The 25031-nt window shown below is 32.3% G+C and overlaps 1 protein-coding gene across 1 annotated transcript; it reads left to right on the top strand.

Moving 5' to 3' along the window:
• Window positions 1-2446: 2446 nt before the first annotated feature.
• LOC135135186 (uncharacterized) lies at window positions 2447-18041 on the top strand. The gene is made up of 3 exons (XM_064064189.1): window positions 2447-2717; window positions 16801-17269; window positions 17635-18041. The coding sequence occupies exons 1-3, from the start codon at window positions 2615-2617 to the stop codon at window positions 17927-17929; spliced, it is 867 nt and encodes a 288-aa protein (XP_063920259.1). The 5' UTR covers window positions 2447-2614; the 3' UTR covers window positions 17930-18041.
• Window positions 18042-25031: the final 6990 nt, after the last annotated feature.

Here is a 25031-nt window from a genome sequence, read left to right as displayed (position 1 = left end):
TGACGTACAAAGTCGCTTATGTCGTTTTTGTATCTTTTCATGGTTTCTTTCCTCGTTTGGGCTATTTTTCCTTATCTTGATTCAGTTCAACAAATCCATTGCCTTTAATGACATCATTACTTAATGGGGGGGGGGGGTAGTAATACAATTTTTATTAACGATTTATTAGATTTACAATAACCTAAAAACGTTCCCAAGATTTGAGAGCATTAGGTTTTGTAGTTTCTAATTTAAATATTGTTATTATTGTTATACAATTGTGATTTTTTGGGGGGAAAATTTGAATGGAAATGATAGAAAACCAAGGCGAATTCATAAACCACAATTACATGGATATGTTATTTTATAGGAGTAAAATTTAAATAGTATTTACTATGCAATATTTGGAGGTAGCGTCATCAAATTGTTAGTAGGGATGATCAAACAAATTGTGGTAGCGTTTTACCGACTACTACGATTGTTTGATGAATTTTGTAGATAACGAAAGCCAATTCACGAAAATATTTATATTTATAAAAAAAAACTGTTAAGACAGATTTTACTAAAATTTAACAATTTACCTTTGAATAACTTTTTTTATTCTTTAGGTTTGTTGGAATAATTTTAGCATTATAAATAGTAAATACATATGTTACGTGTTAGAACAACTAATCTGATTTTTTTTTTTTATATGGTTGCTTTTGTTCATCGTAGTTTATTTCTTTTTTAATACACATTATATCTACAACTCTTGCAAATATTTTTACTTTCAAAGTCTAAGCTAAATATTGTGATAGGGTCCATTCGACGAATGGCTACTTTCATATTTTCTGGACGTTCTTTGACTCTTCCACTACGAAACAATGGGTCTCCCCTTTCCGTCTAAATAACAATACATTAAACAAATCTCAGAAACTAACACACCCATTGTTGTCAAATTTAGAATGGTAAATATCGGAACATTTCCAAGTGTGAAAACTCACAAGAAACACAAGCATAGCCTTGCGTATTCATATTTTTGAAGCAATTGTTAATCGGGTGTCCGTTTCCCATGAGTGCAAACTGCATTCCGCGGCAGATCAAATATAATCAAATTAACAAAGAGTGTGTTTTTGTTCAGGAAAATAAACTCTGCAAGAATCTCAAAAAATATGTCATTTAAAAAAAGTTGGATATCGTAGACAAGCACAAAAAAATGTATAGGTGTCATTTAATTTCTTACACTATTATTGGTCTTACCTATTTTTTTAAGTATAGGTGTTATCACAAATACATTGGACCGTACTTCAGGGGCGAAGGAAGTCCTTAACTTTTGAGCATTTTTTTGCTTTGAAATTGTGTTTAAATATTTTGACGGTAAATTAAAATTTTAACAGTACTACCTCAAGCTTCAGAAGTGGTAGTCATCGTAACAACTTCTTTTCTCCTGTATTGCAACATATTTTTACCCAAGAAAAAACTATTATCTGCTGATAATTTATAGTAAAGTTGATTAGGCTTGCGTAAATTATGTGCCAAGACGTTTAAAACTATTATATGCTTGAACACAAGTCCCTGACTGATTTTTATATTGTCTTTCGGCATTAATTGTTTTTTCAGTTCAAGGAGCCCTATAAGTTACCTTCATTATAATTTGAAAGGAAGTATGGCAAATTAATACACAAAATTATAAATATGACTAAATAGTGTTCTATGAAAGCAATTCCAAAGAACAATAAAGAGCAAAAGAAAACAACTCAACTCAACTCGACTCGATATTTCCATCACGTCACGAGAACGTATGCAAAGGGAGGTTCCAAGTTCTCGTAAAAAATTCATGCATGAACTGATTAATTTATCAATAATGTCTCTAGCATTATGAGAATACACAAATACAGTAACACTGCAGATATTAAAATCAGTACTTTCATAATAATGCTGACGTTGTTATCTCAAAAAAATGTATTTATGCTGTACATTCATATCACATTCATTGAAAAATACGCTGTGAGATTCATATGGGTTGTTCTGCTTCCCAAACAAGGGAAATTAAGTGGTAATAAATTAACACCTAATCTGAAATGAAATTGCGAGTGCAACACAGATATGCAAAAATTATGTTCGTTTCTAATAGTTTTCTCCTTTCGATAACCTTATCAAAGAACGGCGTGATCAACATGGTGAAATTAGCAGAACGTGCTCGCACTAAAAACAACAATTATTCTAAACGCCAAAAATTAGAATAAACCCATTGTTATAAAACAAGAAGAAACTGAAATGAATGGTGTAACGTCACCCAAGTTTTTTTTCCAATTATTTCCGCTGCAACGGTCGTGTTATTTTGGAGACTATACTTTCTTCACCAACCGCCATGCATGGTAATGGCAGTTTCCCGCATTTCACTGGAACCGCACGGATTTCTAGAGACATCCGCGGCAACAATAGTAGAGCGACCTGGTTTAATTCGTGTAAAAGCTCCATTATTTCTTGAAGATACGACGTTGGCCACGGTTCAAGTTTGGTGCCAGTGCTAAGAAGACACTCACGTCGAGCGCACTTGCAAACGTGTTAGTACTAGTGAGAGTACTCTGAGAAGTCTGATTGTTACTGCTACGAGAAGACAAATCGATTCTCACATTGGGTGTTAATAGTGCAAATGTACCTGCAGATGTGGATGCTCTTCCTGTGGGCTCTTAGTTTTACTGACCTCGTGGTGTCTATTGTGGCTGAAGACACGGCATCCCTTGTAGATGCGCCCGGTAAGTAAAAGAATGGAAGCGCAATCGTTCCCTTTTCGCACAGTTTCACAACTTAATTAGCCCATAGTCTTTATTCTTGTCGACTTATCGATAAGTAAATCTGCTTTCTGTTTTTATCTGATTTGCACAAACAAAGACGTGTTAAAAAAGGAACATTTCGTTTAAAGACTACATTTATTTAGGCTTTTTGTGGCCGATTAACTTGTTTAAAATTAATTTGAACCAAAATGACGTATTCATATTTTCATTTACCTATCAAGACAACTACTGTTTCGACGAAATGTTTTTTATTTTAAAATTGAAAGTTTAATTCATGAGTAAATATCCTTTTGTAATATATTATTTAATACGTGTTGAGTGTAAACACATGTAATTTTAATGTTGTAAAAAAATGTTACATATATCTTCCGGTTTTATGTAAAGAAAAAGATTTCTAATTTAATGTTTTTGAAAAGAATAATAACTTAATATAACTGTTCAACGACGTACTTCGATGATCTTTTTGTCTTAAAATAAATTAATTTTAATTTACATGAATCGGTTAACTCCAAAAGAAAACACATTAAACAAACAAATTTCTTAGGATTTCCAAAAAATAATTTAGTAAACAGAATTTTACATCAAGGTCCATTTATGTATCAAATGAAACAAAAATTTGTGGCTGCAATACAGGCTTCAAAAATTATTAAGCTGAGGATTATTTTTTCATTTTAAGTAAAGACGTTTTTCCTTTCAAGGCAAGGTCAGGTCAGGTCATTTTCGAATATAAAACATGCTCTTGCACGTTTAGGTTATATTTTTTAAATAACTGACTCATAATCGTGTTTTCGAAGAAGAAACATATCCGAAAATTGACGTTTTTCATAAACAAAAATAAATATAGTAGGATTGTTTTATCTCTTCCATCACGTGACTATATTATTTGCAAGTTGCAACAAAATTCACTGTCTCTATTTTTGTTCAAAGCGTACTAAAATACTTGCATAAAGAAGTTCATTTGTCTGACCAAGTAAAACATGTACATTTATCTGTTATTTGCTTGATTCGTATAACGAACCGTAATCATGTGATGGAAATGATAAATTATTCCAACTGTAAGTAAATGCAGGATCTAGTTTTATAACAGTTTATTGTTACGAAAAATGTATAAAGGAACTAACCAAGAATCGATTAAATTGCGACTAATTGTATAATGGCGTTCTTTGTCTAGGAAACAATGGAACAGATTTTTTTCTGATCTAAGGTAGGACTACAGATGTTCACTTTTCACATGTCGTTTCTTTTTAACAAAAGGTTAATTTCTCAAATATAGAGGTGCTCGTTTTCTCAAATTACTAATTCGAATTATATTTTATCACACTGTTATTAGATATTTTTAGGACAAATTATTATTTATTCGAATTTCTTTAGAGCTTCGGGAAAAAAAAACAGCTGCAAAGAACAATTTTCTATAACACAGCAAATAAAATTCGCTTTACTAAAATCGTATTCAAGTTGATGTAAAAAATGTGTAATACCTATGTAATCTTAATAAAACTTTGGACTATAAACGTGTATTGCAAAAATCACTTATTTTGGAATGAACGATGTTCTGCATTAAAAAGTCAGAAGTGTTTGTCATTAAATGATGTTCTATGTACATATAACCAAAATAATTATCTTATAATAAGTTTGATTCAGCCTTCAATGGCAGTTTTTCTTATATTCAAAAAAAATTGTATGTGCTTTCTTGTATGTTACGGATAACTTTATATGGACAACTCTAAATCATCAACACTGCTATCATCATCTTCACTATCACTATCATTTGAAACGGAATTAACATTGACTTGGTTTGTTTCACAATTGTCCAGAATCTTTTCCGTTTGCCATGCCGAATCTATGATTTTTTCCGTGTGCTTAATATAATTTTTTCAGTGTACATCGGGAGCTTGGTTTATTACATTTTCCCAAGTTTTTAGTACATCAACAGGAGAAGTATTAGTTTTCGGAATATTTTCATCGTATTTTCGTTCACATTCCGACTATACAATTTCAATTGCATTCAAATGACAGTGGTATGGCGGAAGTCTTAGGACACAATGTTCGTGTTCTTGAGCAAAGTGATCTCAATTATACAATTTTTTGGGCAGTCTATTGCGCAGAATATTCCAGATCTGATATTTCATCAAAATTTAAAACCAACTTTTCTAATTCATGTATCTTGGGTCTAGCTTTAAAGTGTGATATCTCTTCCATAACTTTAGCGTGAAGCGACTTATTATTAGTTACGTGTTTGTTAAAAGCAATCATTTTATACATAATTTCCCTTACTGACAAATCTACAGGATTTACTTGAGTTTTTATATTTCTAATTGTAGAGGACTCTTACTCCGTATCACTTGAACCTGTACTTTTTTGCAAATTATATAAAGATTTTTCTGAAATTTTTAACATTTCGGCCGCCAGTTCTGTTTTTCTTTTTTTCTTAAATTGCACAACATCATGATTTCTTTCTAGATAATCCAACACATTTAACATAACTTGTTTTATTTGAACATTAAATCGTCTCATTGTTCAGAATTAAGTAGAGTAGTAAAACGTTAAATAAACCAAAGATTCTGTTTGACAAATAATTCTGATGACGAATTTCAAAATTTGACGTAAAATTTCTACAAAACTTTAAACTGTTTGCATAATCTTTTATCTATGGTTAGAACCTTCAATGTTCAGTCTATCTTAAAACGCTGTCCATCTAAGTTAGCGCTTTTCTCTAATTATGTCGCTGTAGATTTTGCATAAAATGTCAGCAGAAAATATGGTTATAATTATGTGATAACTTTGAGTTAATGTATACGTTTTGTAAAATTAATAAATCCACTAATTTGAGACTAAAAATTCTAAACACATATTGTTCAAGCCGCTGGATATACCTGGAGTTAAAGAACAAACTAACCCTTGTTTATATCGTACAGTTCGCCACGTTAGGGTTCATCACTCCGACGCGAGGTTTAGCTGCATCAACATCAATGCGCTAGCGAATTGCCGCTTTGCCCGCAAGACTCTGCCCTGTATCTCTTGGACAATATTTCCTGATTTTAATTTAATCAAAACTGTACAACACTGGTAGCGCAATTTAACAACATAATGTGCTTGCGCGATTCTAAATATTAGAATAATGTACATTCAACATACTACAAACACACTGAATTAAATGAATTCATGACATTTATGTTTATCTTTGTTAGTAAGTACTTGAAGCATATTAATTTGTGCTCATATCAGGATTGCTGAAGTTGTTAAGCTTCTGAATAAAATTACTTTCCACTATTCAGAAATTTTCATATTATTTTAGCATGTAATATGCTTCTAACCGTGGAATAGTGTAACCACGAAACCAATGATTTCATTTACTGCGAAACTGCCAGAGTTAAGTATTTATGGTAATGCCACTGCTTCTGAGATAGAACCAGCTCTCTTTTCTCCCACTTTATAAATCTTAAATGTGCCTTGTTGCAGATTTGTTCTTATTTAACTGGTAATAACTTAAAAGTAGCTTCATTTCTTGCCTTTAATAATTCCGTTGGTGTGGAAGAAAAATCGCAGTCACTGTCTGTACAGAGGATGTTGCGTTTTATATTCAAGCCAAGGTTCAAGATTCAATCAAGAGTAGACGAACGACGTAATTAATTTAAAAAATTGGGTTCATGGCATTAGGCAGAACTTATTACATCGCCGCTTACGTACTTCAAATAAATTGAATTAAAAAAAAATTAATACCAATATAAGAAAAACATGGCGCATGAAGAGATCGAACCCGCTACGTCTCTATCTCTAATCAATTGAGCTAATGACAGTGATTGGAAGTAATTCAATTATGTACAAGTAATTCATTACTGTAATTCAATTTCTTTTCGAGTGATGAGTAATTGTAATGCATTACTTTTCAAAAAATGTAATGAGCATTTGTAATGAATTACTTGAGCAATTCAGTCACTATTACAATTATTACTTTTTGCAATTATTTTTAACCCAAATACTCAAAAATATTGTTTTGTTATTCTCTACGAATCGTTTAGCTGACCTGTTGGGATTATTATACCTGGTTCGTCTCCACAAAGAGCAGGTTGACCCAGTAGGGAGTTAAAATCTAAACCGAGTTTACCACAGAATTTGTTAAGAAACCAGAAAAATTTGTTAACATACTATAACCTCATTTGACATACACCTGTTAAAACTTTTATGACTTAAGCGGCTTAAGCCAAAGCACCCTTATAAGTCAAACTGGCTATTGTAAGCTTTGTGGACCCGAACCGCAAGATTATTACTGTCCATTGTTGGCATAATGTAGCTGTGAACTGAGTTAAGTAATACAATAGCCAGTTTGACTTATAGGATGGTTTGGCTTAAACCGCTTAAGTCATAAAAGTTTTAATAGGTATATGTCAAATGAGGTTACTCTATATAAGCTCTTCATCATTTTAAGGGTGAGCTAAAGCATATTCCAGCATAGGCAAATACATATAAACTTCTGCCCAAGTTTTTGCCAAAAGTATACGTCCGATTGTAATAAACTTCACACCGTTGAAATGAGCGGAAGAATCCCTACTCAAACTGCTTGTCCGTTTTTTAAATTTTGTTGTTAAAAAAAACTGCAACGCGTTAAAATTGTGATGAGTATGAGATTATCTGGTTTTCGCTATTTATGGATCAATTTTAAATTTTCAAAAAGTACATTAGTAGAAATTGTATTAAAAAATCCATTGCGCTTTAGAGAAATAAAATATCTTAATAAATAATTGAGTAAATAGGGGCAGAATATTTAAAATGTTTGGTCAAACAAACTTTAGCCATTTTTCTGGTCCACTCAAGTCTATAACAGGTAACCGATAGAGCCCGTCCTTTTAAACCCTCATAATCCGATGAGAGTGACTTTAGAAAACCTTAGAGGCGGCTTTAAGGTTTTCTAAATTTAATCTGTAAGTCACAACGTCAAGTAAGATGCAATTAAAGACAGACTTTTGAGTTTATAAGTTTAAGTAATTGTTAAAGTAATGCATTACTTTTTAAAAGTAATGAGTAATTGTAACGAATTCTCTAAAAAAAAATTGTAATTGTTATGAATGTTACTGAACTTATTCCAATCACTAGCTAATGAACACTTACTACATATATAAAATTTGACGTGACGTCATCAAATTGTTGATGGGAATGATCGGATAAATTTTGGTTAGCGTTTTACCATCTACACGATATTCCTAAAATACACAAAAATTTCGTAGTAGCAGTAGTAGTTTCGGAAATCTGCGTAATAAATATCGACTCAAACGACAGACGATAGAGAGACAGACGGAAATGGAGAATCTACTTTTTCATTTCCTAGGAGCCAGGAAACGTCGAGAAAACGTGAAAGTAGTTTTTAGAAAGGTGGACCCTATTACAATACTTCCTTAGGTTAAGCTTTGGAAGCAAAAATCATTTTTTCTCACAGCCATGGCTGTTTTCATATGACATTCCCATTACTTTTTAATTTTTTTTTTCATATTTTATCACAGGTATACAAATAAATATATACAGATAAAAAAATACGGTTACCACTGTGGAGTCTTTAAAAATTTCATACTTTGATTTAAATCTGTTACTTTTCCTTTTTGCATAACACGACCATCATTAAAAAAACACAAAGAGTTCAGGAAACTTTAACAACAATAAAAAGAATCTCAGCTTTGTTTCTAAAAAGTAGATGGAATCAAAAATTATAAAATATATAGTTGTAATCTGTAAGATAATTACGCACAGAATACAAAATTCTGTGTTGTAGTAAATATAATTTTAATTCAATAAAAATAATTGAAAGCTTCAAAAAGTGAAGACGTTATGTTACAAATATTGAGTGTGCCATATAGTAAGTTTTAATATTAGAGTGATAAGTTGTGACTATTTTTCATTAGCTAAAAATTGTTGTTATTCTTAATGTAACATTTTAAAATCCCTCCTGTTCTTTAAAAAATATTTTTTTCTACTCGAAACTTTCATCCACATAGAAAACAATCAATAATCTCAGTTGATTATTGCACTAAAACGATATTTCGAGCACATAACAAGTTCAACCACTTTCCAAAGAAGTTAATTGATTAGTTAGTAACTTATTACTTATTCTTATTATTATTCCTAATAATACAAAAATTTGATGGAGGCATCTTGACATTCGTGTTAAGAGTATCAAATGTCCTACTTTCTAATAGATAAAAATAGCACCCTTACTAGGCGAGATATTAATATACGGTAAAAATCAAAATTAATAAAAACGAATGTTTTAATGCTCGTTAACTGCCGCTCTCATGTCTTATTTAGAAATTAGAAGATACATTTTACAATAAATCTCAAATTTTAATAAAGAAGAATTATATAACCATGATTTTAAATGTTGAAATATAGTCCATTCAAAATGTGTACTTAAATTTGAATGATGAGGAAAATAACTTACAGACTGAACAACAGGGAACAAATATGGCCTTAGCAAAATAAAGAAAAATCTTCTCTTAGAACATACTCGTGGTGATTAAGTGAATATAAGTGCTTTTCTTTTTTAAATACCAGTACTTAAAGATCTTGATCTAACGCGACATTTACAACTGCAATCGTGCAATATTTTACGACAACAATAAAATGAAAAACTTTCTGACTGTTGCGTAATTGCAAATTAACAATATTAAGTACGTTTTCATTTTATCAGGTCTTTATAATAAACCACGTAACATTTATGCGACTTTGACTTAACTTACTGCCGCATCAAAAACAAATTAGCTACCGTGATGAAATAAATATACTGTAAGCAATTATCTGAAAGAAGCTTATAATAATATTAAGTTTAACCCAATCATTACACATTTATTTTGTGCATACTAGAACTTTCCCACTGTATTAAATACATATACTTATGACTTTCTTAGTTGATGTTAACGTTATTTATAAAGACGTAACGGAATTAACTGTTTTATTGCTGGATTTCCATGACACTTTTTTGTAAATTTCTTTCTTCGAATATCGTCCGTTGATCGCAAAAGAAAACCCGTATCTAACGTTCCGCAGTATAAATATAGGTCATTCTTACACTGTCAAGGTTAAGGTGCACAATACTGTATTCAAATAGCACAAATTAACTGAAATAATGTTGATCTGCATGGTTAAAAACAACCATTTTTCTGTCATAATCAAATCTTAACAATAGGCTTTCAGTTGACTCAACACAATTTCTTCATACAATCTCTTCTTGCTCTAAATGGGTATATTTATATAATTAGCAACGAACAATTTAGTAATTATTATATTAAAGTCAAACCGCTATTATTTATGGCACACGACATGTATTATTTTCTGAAAGTACCCACTTTATAATAGTTGGCAAAATGAAGATAATAAATGGTATTAGTTCACACAATAAACGTTTAAATGTGCCTACGGATGTGCAATGAATTACTCAAAGCCACTGTACACGTAATATAATACGTAAAAATTTACGATCTTCAATTATTAATCTAAGAATATCCCCTACTAAGTGTACTGTGAAGCGTTCTAGGGAGATAAATCGATTTAACCCTTTTATATAAAACAGTTATTTTAAAAAGTGTGCAAAAGCTGCTGTCAATGCATCTTAATTAATTGATTCAAAATATTTTTTATAAAACATTACCAACACACTTTTCATTTAATTTAACAATTTTACTATATCTATTAAATAAATTTTGTGTGAGAAAAAAGTACTAAGTACCAGTTTTCATACGAGTGTAAATTTTCCTCATAATGACGTGTTACCTAAGACGTAACTCACTTAAAATAGCTTTAAATGGTCCTATTTCTTAGGCTAAATTCAATCAGTACATGGACAGATGTGCATTTGACACAGTTATGAATATCTTAATAAAAATAAATTATGTGTTAATTTAAGTTAACTATTAATCTGATCTAATTTTCAGTAATTCTAATAAAGTTGCTAGGAATTCGTTAAGAACCTTAACTCAAACGAAACATATCCACAAACAAGAAGCTACGAAAAAAAAACACAAACTGCCTTTGTTTTAGAGACCTAAAACATCATTGGGATCTTTGTTTACTTTGTTTCCTTTCTTTACTAGATTTATAACTGTTTCACAAAAAACCTACTCTCTCGACCTATCTGATGTGTAAAAAATAAGAATCAAGTTATTGTGAAATAAACGTGAAAAAGTAGAAAATTAATGTAAATTGCAAAATAAAAAAGAAAAACATGCAATAAATAATGGAAACACATATAAATTTCATGTAACAGTGTAGAAACCATGTAGGTACTTGTCATGACGTTTCTAATCACATATACAAAAATATCTTCATGTTTTTCTCTATTTTCTCTATTTTTGCATAAAAACAATATGATTTTTTTTATTTTGTTCTATCACCACTAATGCGTAATATGTGTAAAATGTTTAAAAATATTAGTAGTACTTTCCTTTTTAGTTTTTTTTTTTCTTAAATTACAAACTGAACTATCTCTAAGCACAGTATTTTATTAAGATCGCTGCATGCAGAAAATGTACACTATCCAAATATGTACAAGATTTGAAAACCTATTAAAAATTATATATATTCTTAATCCTATTGTAGTATAGTAATAAGTATGTACACAATAAATACATCAATGTATGCTTGCTACTCCTGGTAATAAATGTAATAATAAAGTAAGACGCGCAGCACATTAATGTAAAAAGAAAATAAATATTTAAGAACGCTTTACAAATCTAAAAAACACAGTTTCTAAACAGTTTAATACACTTCCAGCGCTGCTACAAACAATAATCTAATTAAAACTAAACTGCCGCTTACTGAATTACCTATGCTTTCGAAAAAGTATGTAGTTAGATTACAAAGCGGAAGAATCGCTTAAAGTTTCCGAGTAACTTAATAAATTACTTTAAGTATACGAAATTGGTTGTTTCATCCATACAGTTTTAGCAACAGTATAATACAATATTGCAACTTAGTACCAACTCGCAGTTACCCTTGTTATAAGTAATTGCATTTTCTTGCAATTTTACACAGATTATTATGCATAAGACATAAAATAAAACAAATGTCTATTTAACAATTCTTTCACCTATAAATAAATAATCTACGATATTTTAAATTTCCATCCAAGTTCACTCCACTTTCGTTACGATTTGTATTACTTTTAGTTTATTCATGAATTTCTTCATCAGTGTTGATGTTTCGGCACCGTATGTTAATGCAGGTTAATACATTGTTTAAAAAGTTTTACTTGTAAATATATTTGGATATTGTTTTTGAGTGCCTAGCTATGCTTTCTATGCTTTCCGAACGCTGGTCTTGTTGTCTCCACCTGGTGTAATTTTGGTGATCCAATAAAATATAAGTCTGGACGTTTTGTATTAGCTCGTTTTTATTTGAATTCGCGGGTCATCTTCGTACATAGTTTAAGTTTTTTGTTAGGGTCATGTGCAGACCAGTACTCGAGGCCTCGTTTTTCAGCTCTGTGTAATAAACACTATATCGTCTACGAATCTGAGCCGACTGAGGTTTTCCATTTATCGAAATTCTTTTGCTTTCTCAAATGTAGTCTTTTGAAAACATCTTCTGACGCTGACGCAAATGTTTTATTCCCAGGTTTACTTAATAGATTGGTTTTGGCTTGCAGCTGGATAGTGGATGTTATATATGTACTCAAGCATTTTGATAGCTCCATAATCAATTCTCGCATTTCTTAATGCCTCCATAATTGCCCATGAAATCCACAAATGCTAGACAAATCTTGAAATTATACTCAGTAGATTTCTCTACAATATCTGCTGATTCTATTGCTCTCTTAAAGCTGGTTTATTCTATCGATTGGTAGTCGTCAAGTTTATTACTCAACTGATTTGTTATACCTTAATAATTGTAAATTTGTATATCTGACAGAGTTCTCTAAACTGGCTCTATCTCCCTTTTTAAACAATAGTGCCATAATAGAGTTTTCCCATTTCTTTGGTATTTTTTCTTCCAGCGTACATTTGTTAATTAGATGACATGACATACATAAATATTTCCACTTGCTGCTTTAATCATCTCTTCAGCACTTGGAACTTTCTTATCTGCCACATGTTTAAGTGCACAATATCTTTTGTAATATCTGGTATATTTTCGGAACTAACATTTATTATTTTTATTTTATGGGCGGCAGTCTTCTCGTTATTTTAGGTTTTTGTATTGTAAAGATCTCTGTGGAGGCCTTCTGATATTTTCACAATTTCGTTTTTGTCCCTTGTTCCTTTAGTGTTTATGTCTTTCAAAACGAAAATACACATCTCTATTTTTCTGGATCAGTTTCTCCACTTCTGCTTACTAGTGTTTATTTGCGACTTTTCTCACTAATATTTTGCAAGCGTCCTGAATTTTGGGTAACATGGTACACCGAAGAAGGAGACCTAGTGAGATGAAATCAATATGTTAAAATTACGACTAAAATGATACATTATGATTAAATGATTATAGGGTTAACTGAGTCATGGAAGCGTACCGCCTATCACTTTATGTAGACTCTACTAAATGCTAAGGACTCACGACAAATAACGCACGCATCTGTACAACTGATTCCCTAATTGCTTCATGTCTTATTAAAAAATAAAACTAATTCATTATAATAAAAAGAAACAATTGTTTTGTGGTTAAATATAACCGTAAATATTGAAAATATTCACCCTTTTGTTCAAGGCACATGTTCACTCTCTTTTTAATTTCAAAAATCTCTGTAACATCCTTTCGTCAATGCTTTGCACCCCTTCTTCAATTTGATGTGTTGCAACAGGAACTCCTGATTGCTAATACAATCTTGTCAAAGACGTTTGCAGATTCTGTTCGAGTCGTCTTAAATCATCAACAACTTCTTCGGATACTGAAGGTCTTCCAAGATATTTCCCTTTGTTAACACTACCAGTTCGAACAAATCTGTTGATTACGCTATAATGTGAGCTTCTACCCATATTTCTTGAATTTGCCATTCAAGGTATTTGGCCAGATATTCTTCCTTACAGGCGGTTACAGAATACAAACACTCTCGGTTTACGAATGCACTATTGCGATAATAAGACATAACATGAAAGTGTGAACCATTTTCACGGTCTTCGTTTCCTAGCACAAAAACAAAATTTTCGTACGCATGCACCAAGAGTTTCGAAAACAACTGTTTTCTTGTTTTGAGCTTAGATCAACGAGAATTACTATAATTCACACTTGAAAAACGTTATAACAATAAAAGCGATGACTTTAAATGACAGGTTATAAATGATATTAATGGCAAGTGAGAACTGTTATAATGAGGCATGATTTCAGCGAAGCGAATCATTTATAAAAACCCTGCATATGAATCTGTTTAGAAGTGAATTCAAATGGTAACTACTTACTAGTAAACAAAAATCGGAATTATTAAATATTCATTTCCCCTACAACAGTTTCCATAAGAAGATCCCCATTTCCATACAAACTTATGTGAAACATGCCCACTTAACTATGGGTTTCTTTGCTCGCCGCCGTGCCAAGAAACCGCTGATTTCAACCAAAAATTGAGCCTTCCCTTTAGAATTTGCAACAGATCATACGTATTAACTGGAACGTAAAAAAACGGAAAACGGTGTTATTTTCGGAAGTTCAGTCTTTTTGTGGATCTGATGGAGTTGTCTCGGTACATTATCCTATTTCCTGTAAACCGACGATTGAATCCACAGTATGTAATAATCTGGCGTTGCTTTTTCAGTTTAGACTTGGAGTCCATTTTAAAAGTGGATGGTACTGTAGACAGATGTCAGTACGTTGGTGATAAACACATAGAGATAAACATTTCAACATGACGTGGATTTTTCAACTCAACTAAGTTAATACTAAGTTCACTAGTCGAGATGATGATTTGGCCTCACTAAAAGCAACCCTATTGAGAATTTGTGGTATGAAGTAGACCGTCGGATTCGAAAAAATCTTCTGAATAATATAAAAATCCTGATGAATTGCTGCTATTAAACCAGTGTAGATCAATAGCTCTTCGGGCTATATAGATCATTTAATGTTAATGTTATCGATATGAAGGCAGTATGAAGAATTCTTGAAACATCGTTATTATGACAAAATATTAATCCATTTCTACAAAATAATTGTCTATATTTTTGTTTCTCTACTCTATTTGCAATAATTATTTAATACACTTTAATTACTCTTCACAAGCATTTCAGCATCATATTTATAAAGGGTGTCGCGTCCAAGTTTGGACATAGGGAATTAATGTGGAAAATTGGTTTTTATTTTATAATATCTCTCCAGATTATTTTCAAGCTATTATTGAGCGATTCATTTGTGGAGGTAAACTAGGCCAATGGCCAGTATTTTTTTCAAATCGATGCATAGCGCCCATTCACTACAAAAAGGCTTAAAAAAATTTATTTTGAAATTAGCACTCGGTCCAATTAGTCGCGAAAGGTTTCGTCTTAGTTCGACGATCGCGTCCTTAAATTAACCATGGAAAATCGAAATACTTACTGATTAAATTAACCATTACAGAACAAGCAGGTTCTCGTTTAATCGCAGGAGAACATAGCTTGAATAAGATTTTAATAACAAAAACTCACTAAAATCGACCGGCACTAGCAACATAATCTCATAAAATATTTTTTTTCACTAGCAGCCTGGACGCATGCAAATGTCGACTCATTTAGTGGTAGCAAATTCAACTTTTGCTACCACGGGTTCAAAAAGAAAAATTGAGGTTATGTACGCAATGTTTGATGTGATTATTTCTTAAAAAATGAACAAATGTGTGCTACAAACATTACTTGAGTATACGCATGGTAGTTGGTAGACGGTAGAAGATAAAATGATTAACTCAGCGACAAGTATAAACGGTTTTCTTTGTGTTGAAGATTTAGATCAAGTTTGATTAGAAATCAAAACAAAATCACGTTGCGTCAAAAAATTGAACGTTTATTTTTCAGTTTATTGTCTTATGGTTTCTACTAGTGAAAAAAATAGTATATTAACCACGGTTGCAAAGCCACTTCTAGACCTCGCACTTAGAGCCCTCGACGCTGCGCGTCTCGGGTTCTAATTATTGCGCTCGGTCTAGAATGCTTGGCTCTGCAACCTTGGCTAATAATATACTATATGCAATTTGTGCATTTATTTCGTTTAATTTGTCCTACAATAATTTTTTTTAATTGTGATTTCTAAGTGACAAGCGAGGAATAATTTCTAAATTCACTTTGAAGTTTCGATTTTCTATGGCTAATCCAATCGGACTGAGCGCTAATTTCAAAATAAGGTTTTTAAAGCCGTTTTATTAGTTGTAATACAACGATTTGAGAAAAATACTAGCCAACAGCCTTCGTTTAGGTACCTACACAAATGTATCGCTCAATAATAGTTTTAAAGGAATCTTAGACGATTTTATAAAATAAAAAGCAATTCTCCATGTTAATTTCCTATGTCCTAACTTGGGTAAGACACCCTGTATGCAGTTCTGTACAGTGCACTAGTTTTAACCCTTTCATCTACTTTTGGTCGGTACCATACTTCTATGTAAATAACACATGTAATATATATTATTGTTATTAATATTATTACAAGCTTAATTACATAGCTTTACTTGACAAAGAATAAACCGAATAGAACCTGTTTACGACATTGTTATAATTGCGTCAAGCACCATAGTTAAGTGTGGACATTCGAATTTGACCGTGTGTTAAACTCATTTCTCAGATTGAAGTTAATTTTTTTACGACGTTATAGTTTGACGAAATTGTAAAATGTTGTAAATACAGCCCATCTGAAATATTTCCCAAGCTTTCTTACCAAATCAACAATTGCATAAACGGCACTTAAAAAGATCTCCGATTCCGACATTTTATTTACAATACCTCTTCTTGCAAAAAACTATTTCCGCCTAAAATTCTGTTGTAACTAAAAGTCGCATTCGAAAGATTTAACAGATACGTCCTCTTCAAATTCTTTGCTTTACGCCATCCGTACCTGCAACTTCCCTTACGACAACAGATAAATCTAACGAGTTGTTTATGTCTGATTTGTGTCTTAGATCTTCCCGGCAGACAGAACGACAAATTTTCAACAGCCGAATACCCATACGTTCGCGGAAATGGAAACAATCTCAGTTACGACGACGACGACCGTCTGCCATATTCTCGGCGCTGTTCAGAGCGCCTCGAAAACGCGTTGGATCAAATTCGTCGACGGCAGATCGCGAAGCAGAAGACCCTCCATCTTAATGGGTATTCCTTGCATCAGCAGCTCCGATCTGCGCCCTACGACATGTACGTAACCGACATGCGGGTTCGACTGCCCACATCCAACAGCTGGGTTAGAGTGGATCGGTGCAGGTTCAATCCTCGCAATTCCACTCTGGAGACCCGCTTACTGTTCAATGATCTCACAATCAGCGGCAAAGTGAATTTGTTCAACGGCGACATGCTACAGAGAGCGCCCATTGATCCTAATCCGGAGGATTCTTGCAGCATGATTCTGAGGCTGAGGAGGGCGGGCATTGGGTAAGTTCTTGCGTTATTGTCGAATTCGAGGAGGAAACGCCGCTCTCTCTAACAATAGCGGATTTAAAAACAATTTCCCAGGTTAATTGGGAGGAATTGGCTTGCATTTATGTAATTATCGATTAAGATCAAGTTCCGACACCATTTCCCACAACTATGAGGCAACTTGTAAAACTATTCGCAACTCTCCCCTTTCGTCACACTTTTTCGGGAGCTAATTATTGCAAACATCCGCACGCAAAATTTACATACAATTAACACTTTTCATTAATCATAATGATAAATCTTCGCTGTGACGTTTCCCCAAAATTGCATCAATTTTCTAGTGTCTAAATTACTAATTAATTTATTATGTCTCTCGTTAGATTTCACACCGAGCCTATTCGAAGAGAAAGGGGCCAATTTAACGTGAAAACAGATTCACATTTCCTTGAACCTGGATTTATAAGTGTGTACGCGTATGGGTGTGAACCGAGACTTCGAGAACATCGTCGTGGATTCAGGGATGAGGAAGAAAATGAGGAAATGTCAAGAGAGATGGAAGACATTTTTCTTAAAGGAATAAGATCTTTACTCACTTCATACATGCAGAAAGAACTACAACCAGCCATCAAAGAAACACTGATGAGAAACATGGGCTACACTATATCATATGGTTAAATATTTGTCAGTTAATATTTATTGTATAAATTTGTATAGTTTAAACCTTTAAGTTACTGTATGTCTTGTTGTTTTTCTTCATTGATAAATTAAAGTTTCTTTTAAAACTTTATTATTTCAGTCATGGTGATCGTTGTTTCCTCCAGTATTTAAGAGAAGTAATTATAAAAAATAGAAACCAAAGTATTTTTCTGACGCTTCATCGTTAGAAAACAACAATTATGTTCATTAATGTTGGTTTTCAGTCTTTAGTATCCTTAATGAAGGTAAGTACAATAATTTCTAGCAAGCAACACCCTTCCTGTACCACTAATTTAACATTTATAAACTTCACTTTACGAATGAACTGTAAAAGTCGACATTTTTTCGTCTTTGTATGAGACCTATATCAATTTAGCTGTTTTATCTAACTTAAAATTCATCATTTTAATGTTTCAAAATCTGTTCCTTATTTATTATTTTTAATATACAAGATTTCTTTTCATAAGACTGCTGTATTCCAACGTATTGGACTTCAGTATGTAAATATAATTTTATTTAAGCCAATGATGTAACAATTTATGTATTTTAAAATGTTCATAGTTCAATTTTGAAAGCAAAAAGTGTGTTTCATTTTGTGTTTTGTTATCATGACTAAAATTTGCAAAATTTTCTGTGGCGATGCATTTACAAAATATTGGGATCTATTACAATTAAGCAAAATGTCTAAAGTCCGTTATAGGCTTTGACTTGACAGCGTTCAAAACCCGTAAGCAACACTTTTTATATGAGAGAATTGGCGGCGGTGTTGTCGGTTATCCAAAAACCTACCGATTTCTGAAGAACCTGATGCATGAATCTTGCACAAACTATCATAAAGTTTTTATTCGTACTAGAGTTTCATTTTTATATATTGAAATTTCATAGTAAATCGAATTATTTTTTGAATTTTCATAAATTTAAAATTGCGTTTTTTGGTTTTTTATCACATCATATTTCAAAAACTATACAAAATTTTGTCTTAGTTTCTTAATTGTAATATAACCAAACAATACTTATTTTAACAATGTAAACTTTACTGCACTAGTGTTTTTAAATTTCTGCCAAAAAAATATTTCTTTGTGACTTGCACAAAAGGTGTATTATTAAAGTTTTCAACATATCAATTTTTTTAATTATTGAAGATTTTAAAGTCTACAGTAGCGGTCATTTCTACGGAACCACTCGATAAAAAGTCAAGTTGATAGCCCTGTCATCTAGTACTTTACGCCGAACGCGGTTGGTAGCGGTAGTTGATATGGCAATCGAAACTAGCACAACACGAATGTTTCGGTTGCCCTCAAATATGCCGCACTGTATCCCGTGCAGACTGTATGTTCTGTTCATCTATTTATTAAAATAAAATATCTACATTAACAATGGGGCCATCTAACCTGTCAAATTTTTGACACATATGTTTTCCCCCAGAAACCCGTCAAGGTCACTTACACCAAACAAATTTTGAAAATTTACACTAGGGAGTGGTTCTATAGAAAAGATCGCAACTTTAAGTTGTAGATTATACTCTAAAATAATTTCTGTAATGAAAAAATGTTTGACAGCGATATTTGTCTTTGAGGTAACAATTTTTAAATTCGAGTCATATCTCGGATGCGGCACATTAACTGAGATGCGACATTTGTGCATTATTTGAGATACAAACTGCTTGCCAACATAGTTAATTGGAAGAATTGTTATTGATTATCTTCATTATTCTAAAAAAAAATCACTGACTGCTAGTACTTTGCCACCTATCAGTTTCAAAATTTTCAATAATGAAAAAACCTGGTTTAATTAAAATTTCGAAATGCGTTCCGTATAGGTAACGAAAGTATTGTTATTACTGTCAAAAATTAAGGCAAAACTTTAAGTAGGTTCTAAAACATGTACGATAAATAGCAGAAAAATGAAAATTTAGAAATATGAAAATTCGTAAAAAATCGGTTAATGGATGTGGAATGACAAAAGATTTTCCAAATTCAGGTACATTTCAATAAATTGTACTCCTATTTTAAAATGATTTGAATGTTATACAAAATTACATACTTACATCTATACTTGTAAATGTTCAAATTTTCGCAGAAACACTTGCAAGGTATAATAACGTTATGTTACCAACGCTGGACAGAAATCCCCGTGGCGCAGTGGCTAAGTCGGGAACAATGAGACCTGCTACTTGCAGTAGTGGGTTCGATGCCGAACTTGACCATTTACTTTTTTTCTAGCATTGGTAATACGCTGCGACTACTTTTCTTTTGTGCTGTGACTAGTATCATTCATGTTGGTGACGTTATTACAAATTTTTTTATTGGTCAAATTAAGAACAAGTCACCCCATTTTCTCGAAATTGTGAAAAACCCGTCTTTATAATAATAATAATGATAAAATGGGAATTATAATATTCAGAACAGTTTGTTCGATTGTGGTTTAATAAATAATTTTGGTCCTGTGTTTTGAGAAGACAAGCTCATTCAAATCAAACTCATTTTTACGTGACATTCTTTGGATGTATAAACAGAAATAAACGCTTGAGCTTCCTAGATTGCTACCTAGTGCTGAAGGACATTTTATCACCTTAGTTATGTGCTTTAAATATATTCTACGTTGGTTATCGTAAAACGAAAATCGTAAAATTAAATTTTATAATTTTTACTTCCCGATCGTAAGCAAAGGAAGTATTGTAATCGAGTGCGTCGGCAAATTCTCTACTTTTACGTTTTCTCGACCTTTCATGACCCCTAGAGTACGAAGAAATAGGTCTCCCGTTTCCGTCTGTCTGTCCGTCTGTCTGTCCGTCTGTCTGCCGTCTGTCTGTCGTCCCGGATTTTTATTAGACAGATAATCTCCGACAGTGCTTGGCCGATTGTTGTCAAATTGTATATTTATATTAGGAATAGCATGTTGATGGTAATACCAGAGAACATAGAGAAGCGACATAGAGGCTGATTTTGCAAAACCACCCTTATTGACATTGGAGTCCTCAACCGCCAAAGGCAAACGTCAAATTTAAATAGTCGATCCCAACAAAAACCTTGCTTCACTATAATTGTAATTCGTGTGACCTGAATGAAAGTGAAGGAAATAGTAAGCAGCTTGTAATATTCTGGTAAATCTAGTGTCAATTTGTCGAAAATAACACGCGTCGTTAAAAATATTATGACATTTCTTCTAGTTACTTTTATTCCTAGTTACAAACAAACACTGCTACCAACATAAATTGAGAAGTCCTCAACCGTCATTTGATTTAAACTATGGCGCTTCTCTATGTTCTCTGGTAATACGCTAACCAAAATTTGTCTGTTTAATCATCCCCACCACTCATGCGATGACGTCACTTCAAAATTGTATATAGTAAACGAGTTTTAAATTGTATAAAATAACATAGTCCTATACATGTAGTTTATGACTCCGAATTGAGTTTTTACCCGAAACGTCCAGATTTTTGGAAAAAAAAATCGAAATTACGAAACATTTTGCGATTTAATTTGGAATCTGCATAACCGAATGCTTTGAAATCTTGTAGATGGTTTACAGTTATGATAAGCATGATAAATTTTTCATCAAAATATATTTACTTGTCCCGTCCAAAAAATTGATGACGTCAGTTCAAAAGTTTGCCGAATAAATCCTATCTAAAATGTACAAAATATGATGAATCTGTACTTGTGATATCATTACATTCATATTTTTTGGATTTGCTTATACAGGGTGACTCAAAAAATGATGAATGGGTGAATTTATTTAATTGATTTAATCAGGAACTACAAAACCGAATGCTTTGAAATCTTGGAGATGTTTTAAAGTTATCATAGGCATGGTAAATTTTTAATCAAAATGTATTTACTCATCCCCACTTAGAAATTGATGACGACAACCGAAAATTTTGCTGAATAAATCCTATCTAAAATGTACAAAATATCATGAGTCTGTAAATGTGATTTATCATTCCATTCATATTTTTTAGATTTGCTTAACGGGTCGCTCAAACAAGTTAATGAATGAGTCAATTTATGTTATTGATTAAATCACGAATAGCTCACTCTATTTTCCCGAAAATTAGGATGTACAACACTGTTATTATTAGTATTACATTGCATCAACATCAATGCATCAACCCAATTTGATAGACACAAAACTTTGTAAAGTAAAGACTCCTTTGAAACATAGGCGTAGCACACTTATTTACATTTACTTTACAGACGTGTTTTGTTGCGCTGACTAGGTTCCGTGAATGTGGTATAGACATGTTATAATCAACCAATTGTGAATTACACCATCAAACATTAAAATAAAATCCAATCTTTTATACAGGGTGTTATTGAAAGGTACGTACAACAAAATTGACAGTTCTTCGCGAGGTATAAGAAGTCTGAAAAACTTATTTTGTGTTATCGAAATTATAAGGGGAAAATTAACCCTTATCCAACTTTTTTAGACGCTACTGAAGGAAAAATAGGTAAAATTAATTTATTTTGGTAAATCCTAGCAACTGTAACAATAAAACTTTTGTCAAAACTAAATGTTGCTATAGAAACGAAAGATGATGTTTTTATCAGAGGCGTGCAACGAATTTGGACATAAATTTTAATAATCTTTATCTCTAAAAGGAGAACACTTTTACCTGAACTATTTTTAACTTTTAGCACCCATACTTCGAGACCAATTGCCGATTTTATTTTGTACGTACCTTTTAATAACACGTTGTATAATAAGTGGAAGTCGAAGCAATAAAAAAGTCTGGACGACCAGCGGTATTGTTTGCAGTTTCTCTGTTTGACTCTCACGTATGCAATCTCAACCAGTGCTATCGCTCGTTGTCTTAAATTAAGAATGTTTATACATAAATGATTTTCAGTCGCCTCTGCTAATACACGTGGCATACGTGAGTAACCTGTTTCGTTATTTTATTGATTATAAATCAATATTCAAGACGACCCAATTTATTTTCTCGAAAATTTGGGAATACAGTACTTTTATTTTCAGTATTACACTACATTTGTCCAAACTGATATACGACGTGTCTTTGCGAAAATGTTGATGACGTCATCGCAATTTTGTTTGCCCCCCTACAAAAATGTAACGAGAAAAAAACATAACAGTCGTCACGTTTCCGACATCGAGGGAAGTACTGTCTAAACTCTTTAGACTAATTTTTTATTGATTAAATTAAGAACCATTTCTAGAAAATGTGAGAATATTTAATTATAATCAAAGAATAATAACCATAATAATAATAATAATCATCATCATGTTCAAAATATTTTGTTCCATTGTGGCTTAATTAATTTAGTCTTCTGTTATGAGGCGACAACTCATTCAAATCAAACAAATTTTTACGTGACATTCTTTCGATGTATAAACATAAACAATCGAAGTTAAAGACGTACATTGATAATAATACACTCTTTTCCGTTGGTTATTTGCTATAAATATATTTTATATTGGCGTACGACTGCGAACGGCATCTCCTTGGAATTTGCGCCCCCGCAGTATAGGTGGTTCGAGGTGTAATTTACACCACTGGTTTTTAATATAAGTACCTACATATAAATGTTATCAGTTATCACTTATCAGAAAAAAAGCGAGGGAAGTTCTGTCGAAATAACCTTTGACCAATTTTTTTAAATTTACATTAATTTCTGCTGCATTTTCTGGCTTAAGCATTATTATGCGGCATTTTTTATGACTCGGTGAATTTTCATACTTTCGGATTATTTGCTCAGCGTGTTTTCAGTTCCAGAAACTTTATGGAAACATTCCTGGCTAAACACAAACAACAAGGTGCACAGTAGACACACCTCGCCTGAGGAAATAGTCTTGGCGATTTCTTTTCCCGCCAATAAAACTTGTTTTGACTTGACGACATCGGAGTCTAAACTCTGTTTCATTCCTTTTTTTTTTGTTGATTGCCCATTCAGAAGGATTACAACTGAGATTGTAAGGGTTTCAGAAGAACATAAACAGGTTGAATCAAATTCATATAAATTTTGTCTTTATTTTACGTTAAACGAAGTCGGTTGATAAACACTTTTCCACTTTCAAATCAGTTGCTGAAGAAATGAAGAACGACTAAAATAAAAGTCTCAGTCGTAATTTGAAGAACAATAAGTTATTGCTTTTAAACAGTTGAGTACCTACTCTTTTTCATACCGATGGCCACTCAATCTTCGGCCGCTCATATTTTTATTTAATTTAAAGACATTGGCAACACACTACTTAAACCATACACGTATCAACAATAAAGTAAATAGGAAACTAACCATTTTTTCCAATATAGAGTAGCCACAACGTGCAATTGGCTGACTACAACACTGGTTACTTAAGTATTACATTTCCGAGATAAAATTCTTTTTCTCAATAACTGTACAACATACAAGACCTACACAATAATGTAAGACAAAACTGCTCCTGAGACATAATTAAACCTCAACGGTGACGCGATTAAAACCGTTTCTGAAAAATATAGGGTGGTAAGTTTCAAGAATTGACCTTAAGTTTGCAGGTAAATTTTGAAATCAATAGATAGTTGTGGGACGATGTATAACTACAGTTTGCCGCCCCTCAAAATTTGCCACATGGGCCACTTATGTTAATCCAGAACTGCATAAGGAAGAAGTTTGCAATATTGTAAAAATCCGAGTACCTATAATATGACTATGATATCCGAATGAGATGAACAAGCGGCAATATCAACTGCGAAATTAACTGTAAAATTTGTCAAATTTACAGTAGGAGTTTGATAATTATAGATAAAAATATTTATTTTCAGTTGAATTAGTTCATTGTGAAGATTGGTGATGATCATCATTGTGATTCGAATAAAAATTCCTCTACGGTATAGGCAACCAAGTAAACACGAATATTTACTCGTAAAATTTTCCAAATCTAGATAACCGATGCAGCAAGAGTTCTTACAATTAGAAGTGGCTTTCTATTGGGGTCGTGAGGGTTTGACACCCACACACCCGTAAAGGTCAAAACATCAAAAAAATCTTTTTTTTCAGAAAAAGTCCCAGACACTTCTAAATTAAAATTTTACCGCACTTGTACACTATTGAAATTGTTTCTTGTAAACACACACTGT

This window comes from Zophobas morio, unplaced genomic scaffold (assembly GCF_036711695.1).
Source record: "Zophobas morio isolate AGI-343-1 ecotype UQ-CSIRO unplaced genomic scaffold, CSIRO_AGI_Zmor_V1 ptg000024l, whole genome shotgun sequence".
NCBI lineage: Eukaryota > Metazoa > Arthropoda > Insecta > Coleoptera > Tenebrionidae > Zophobas > Zophobas morio.
Note: the sequence above shows the minus strand (reverse complement) of the source record. Positions and strands in the feature narration are given on the sequence as shown.